At 32.8% G+C, this 5,359-nt stretch overlaps 1 protein-coding gene across 1 annotated transcript; it reads right to left on the reverse strand.

Moving 5' to 3' along the window:
- Positions 1-2,466: 2,466 nt before the first annotated feature.
- On the reverse strand, positions 2,467-4,903 carry LOC107793717 (protein FAF-like, chloroplastic). Its single transcript, XM_016616121.2, has 2 exons — positions 4,760-4,903; positions 2,467-4,634 (listed from the first exon to the last, which is right to left on the reverse strand). The coding sequence occupies exon 2, from the start codon at positions 4,592-4,594 to the stop codon at positions 3,113-3,115; it is 1,482 nt and encodes a 493-aa protein (XP_016471607.2). The 5' UTR covers positions 4,595-4,634; positions 4,760-4,903; the 3' UTR covers positions 2,467-3,112.
- Positions 4,904-5,359: the final 456 nt, after the last annotated feature.

The following is a 5,359-nucleotide window of genomic DNA, read 5'->3' on the forward strand; positions in this document are numbered from 1 at the left end:
TTCCGCTGTTTATAAACTGTTGGTTCATAATTGTTAAAGGATTAAAAAATGGGAAAAAGGTAAATTATTCAAACGGTTGGCTTGCCTAGCTTTTACTAGCAGGCACCATCACGACTCCCGAGGATGAGAAATCCGGGTCGTGACAGTTTCAATATTAAAAAAAACTAAAATTGAAAAAAAATTTGGTGTGGCTTTCTGTATTTGCAAAAATGATTAAGGGCCCGTTTGGCCATAAAATAAGATTCTTTTTTTTTTAAAAAAGATTTTATTTTTTTTCGGAATTAGTATTTGGCCATGAAATTTTCAAATTTCACTTGAAGTTGATTTCGGAATTTTTGAGGAATTTGAAAAACTCCAAAAAGTTATTTTTCAAAATTTTCACTTCAAAATACTCACAAAAATTTTAAAAATAGCTCCAAATTGTATTCATGTCCAAACACATCTCTAATTTTCAAATATTATTTAAAACTTGAATTTTTTTTTTTCACTTTTATTCGAAATTTCACAGTTTATATGTCTAAACGCCCACTAACTTTGTTGTTTGAAGTATTTGTAAAAGATTGAAAAACTTGTTTGAAGAGTACCTCAAGTGAAATAATAATTTTTGCTCGTACATTTTCTACAGTTTTTCCTAGTGAAATTTATATGTCCAGATAGTCTTTTCCAACTTCAATTTTTGCTACTTTTTTTTTCCCAACTTCAACAAATTAATGTCCAAACACGTCCTTCAAGAATCTTGATATCGATTTCTTTAACGGTGATAAATAAAACAAAACAGAAAAAGGTTGGTTAATTTTTTAAAGTGGTGCTAACTGCCATATAAGGAAAAATGGGATAAGGCACTTGAAGGAGGAGGAAAATGACTCTAACTTTACTCTTTAGAAAAAGAATTAGTGAAATAAATGAGACCAGAGGTTATGGATAGAGAGCATATGGTTCTGTCCACTATCAATGCTAGCTTTATAACACAGCTCTCCACATCACCTCTTGGGCAGTTGGGCTCAGTCAGAATAATTCTTAGATGGAATAAGTATAAATCTTCAAAATATAAAGTTTAACATGCATTTTGAAATGTATTTCGAAAAAGGCGAGGGAGTCAGAATCTAAGAAAATACCATCACTAAAGATGGAATAAATTAATTTTTTAAGTACTTGTTTAACATGAGAATCTCTCAAGTAGTCCCCACTATGATCAAGAATAGAAATGGACAATAATGTATCCACTAGAATATATGTGTATTTGCGTCGAGTTTTAGCTACAGTTCAGCATAATTTAATTGCTTTGGTCAAAATTTTATTTTTGTATTAAGAAATTGATCACTATATATATAAAAAATAATTTATTCAAATGTCTTTTCTAAAGTCCAAAACTTATCAACTCAAAATTCTGGCTATGTCTTTACATAGTAGCATAGTATCAGGGCGGATTTAGGGGATGGGGTTTCGCCCCGAACCTCTTCGCCGAAATATTACACTGTATATATAAGGCAAAATTTGTTACACCTCTATATATTATGTTTTGAATCCTCTTGATACAGTCCAAAAGCATAACTTAGTGGTTAAGAAGATTTAAAATCTTTGTAAGGTCATTGGTTTAATTCTCACTAACTACAATTTTTTTTAATATTTTTTTTTTTGAATTTTCTTAGCGGAAATCCAGTCTTCGCCACTACGTAGTATAATTATGAATATGATAATTCTCATATACATAAGGGAATGCCCCCCTCCCCCTCTTTTCTTTTCTTTTCTCGACTGGCTCTTGTTTGTATGTTTGTGTGATGTATATTTCATCCACTACGCAAGTAGAGAAAGTTGATATATGCTGCCTGTACTACTCATACCAAAAGTTTGTGATGCTGAAGTGTTCGAGGACAAAGTGTATACATACATGCATATTTACAACTTGAGCGTGATGGTGGGGACAAGATAGCGGAGAGAGATTGGTTTAGCAAAAGGAAGTTAAGTTATATAATGACAGTGGTTAACTAATATTGTTTGTATCAGTATTGTTCTAATTAGTTATAGCAAGTAATTTACTTTATTTTTCATAGCACTTATAATTAATTAATATATTGCGAGTTTAAGTTTTATGCGGTACCTAATATAAAGATGTCTACATAATCAAGTCACCTAGAGGAAAACAAGAGTTACTCCTTAAAAAATATTAATATTGATAACTTGAATAAAATAACAAGTAACTTGTTATGACTATTTAAATTTAAATTCCACTATTAGTAAGAAAATATTACATGGTCATTTATATAACTTATATCCACACATACATGTTGTGCATTCGAGAATTGATAATGTAAAAATTATTACGTTGTTAGTGTAAATGTTTTTAGAATATTTGCACATTACCTTTAAAAAATTCAAAAACATTTTTGTGTCTTGATTGTGTTTACAACATGATGATTGCAGGGTGGGGTGGGAGCTGTATGCACTTGAATTGAAGGGAGATTGCACTGTCAAAATATTTGTACAATATATCATTACATCTAAATTGTGAAGTATATCATAAAACCTTAGAGATATAATCATAAAACACAGCCACTCAATTCCTTCACCTCAGATTGGAATGACAAAAAGCTAAGGACAAAAGGAAGAAAAAAAAGAGGAAAAGAAAGAAGGAGAATTCGCATTTGATGCTGAGATAGACAGACAATACACCACCAAGTCAAACTTGGCTCATATATTTAAGAGTTTAGTAATATCATCATAAACTAAAACACACAACATAGGCTTAAATAAAAGATGATGATTTTGAAAACAACTAAAATCTTCTCTATGTTTTCCTTGTTCAATCCTCTAAAATCAAAGACATTTATAATTGATATCTCTCTCCCTCTCTCTTTGTTTATTTGGCTACAGAAAACTCTTTTTGACCAAAAGAGTAAAAACTAGACGGACTAACAAAGAGAGGAAAAATCACATTTCTAAATGATATATTATTATTATTATTATTATTATTATTATTATTATTATTATTATTATTATTATTATTATTATTATTATTATTATTATTATTATTATTATTATTATTATTATTATTATTATTATTATGTGGATCGCTAATTAATTAACACTGGGATTAGACAAGTGATGATGATTATTAGGAGGTGGCAATGCAGTGAGGCTCCCAAATGAGAAGAGATCTCCTTGGTTCTTTGCATCCTTTCAACAAAGGCACCAAGTTATTGATATTTCCTTTGTTTCCTCTCATTAGCACCAAATCTTTCTGCTCATAAGATGTTATCTTTGTAGTAGTAGTACCATTGGCATTGGGAGTAATACTATTGGGGGCTGAAACAACAACCTGCTTATCATCATTGTAGTTGTTAACAATAGTGGGATTCTTCCTCCAGAAATACTCATAGGCATTGAAAGAAGCTGCTGCTGAAATTGGTGGAAGTGAATGAGGAACTTGGGTTATGTCATTCTCTTTGTTTGACCATTTTAGATGATGATTCTTTTTCTCTAGTCCCATAAGTTGTTTCATCATCAATGTTGATGTGTTCACATTCATCCTACCATTTGACAATCTTGGTTTTTGTTCCAGCACAATTTGCATCCCTTTTGTCCCATTTTCTTTCTCCTCCACCTCCACCTCCACCTCCTCTTCCTCTTCATCTTCATCCTCCTCTTCATATTCATCTTCTTCTTCATAACCATCATAGTCTAACTGAGGTGGTTTATTATATTCAACTTGTTGCATTTCGTCGAACACTTTCTCAAACTCTGCAACTTCTTGATTATCCTCTGTTTCTGAAGTAGGACTAGTGCTGATTAAGGTGAGAAGAAGGCGGCCATCAACGCGTTGGGTACGGAAAAGATTTTGATAAGGAACAGAAACAGCTTCAAGAATCAATCTACCATTTTGCCTGTGAGATTGCATGTGAACAGAGGGCTTATCCTCAGCAGCCAAGGAAGAAATAGGAGGAGGGAATGACTTAGGAGTAGATGATGATCTTTTGTTATGGTTATATTTAACAACTGGAAATTCCTCAAAGGAGTGAGAGATGAATTCTTTTTCTTGTTGTTGTTGTTGATGATCATCTTTGTCATCATCAGTGTCAGAGGGTGGGTAAGAGGAAAGGTTAATCTCAGAGCCAGTCTCTGATCCAAGACTTTCAGTACAAATTTCAAGACTTTTCTCAGTCAGAGAGCTGGATTTTTTAAGAAGAGGGTGAATATAAGGAGGTGGAATTGTGGATGATGAGTCATCTTTCTTTTGAGTTAAAATAGAGCTCCAAACATCAACTGATGTAATTGGCTCTGATTTGTTATTACCATTTTGGATTGATTTCCAAACATCATCTTGTCCAAGATTAGCAAGCTCTTCTGAGGAGCCAATTTTCTTCATAGGGGAATAGAATCCATTTTGTGAAAGCCATTTTTTGGATGACATATCAGCTGAAAGAGTTCTTCTAATGGAAGCTGCAGCTGCTTTGTTGTTGTCTGATCCAAGAATGGACATTATGCCTTGTTGTTTTGCTGTGCTTGCCTTAGATAATGGGGGTAGTGGTGGGGGTAGTGGTATACCCTTATCTTCCATCTTCAAACTTGTGTTCAAGTTCTTGAGACTCATTGACATCTTGAGATGATCAAAACAAATAGCTAGGAGTGTTTTCCTTCTGCACAAAAGTTAAAGCCAATTTATTGAGAAATGAATAAGAAAACAAGTCATATAGTATGTGCTTAATTAACAAAATTTCAAGTTCCAAGAGATATACACAAATAATGAAGTGTGTTTAATTACCTTAAGCAAACAACAACATCCAAATGAGGAGAGTGCTCAAAGGATGATAGTTGAAAGCTAAGAGAGGAATTGAAAAAAGACAGTAATGAAGATGAGGATATTATTATGGTATTGCAGTATATGTTGTTTTTGCTATGATGGGAATTACAAGGAATGGGGGTGTCAGCGTCTTTATAAGAGTCCAGAAAGGCTATGGAACAATGTCCAAGGGACCCGCCTCTAAACCCACCATGCAAAAATACTCATTTTTCCCCTCTGCTTTTTTTACACTGTTAACTAGTGGAGTAGTTTTTGTTTTTCCAGAAAGATTTAAGTTATTAAAATGACATTGTAGAAATATTACATTATTAGGGGCCGTTTGATATGATGTATTAGGGAAAATAATATATAATCCAATATTTTGTATTAGTGTTTTTCCACTTATGTATAACTAATACTTGTTATATTAGTGCTAATAGAAATACAAAGGGAGTATTTGGTTAAAACGGCCCAAAGATACTCTTATATGTAGGTTCCCAATCATTTCAGCTATGATCCACGGGTCAGTTTCCGAGATTTACAGTGTGCCACCCACATTGTTAGAGTATTATGGCAACCGAA

This window comes from Nicotiana tabacum, chromosome 8, assembly GCF_000715075.1.
Source record: "Nicotiana tabacum cultivar K326 chromosome 8, ASM71507v2, whole genome shotgun sequence".
In the NCBI taxonomy this organism is placed as follows: domain Eukaryota; kingdom Viridiplantae; phylum Streptophyta; class Magnoliopsida; order Solanales; family Solanaceae; genus Nicotiana; species Nicotiana tabacum.

Excerpts from the sequence above, each read along its gene's own strand:
- LOC107793717 (XM_016616121.2), bottom strand. The coding sequence starts at position 4,594 with ATGTCAATGAGTCTCAAGAACTTGAACACAAGTTTGAAGATGGAAGAT.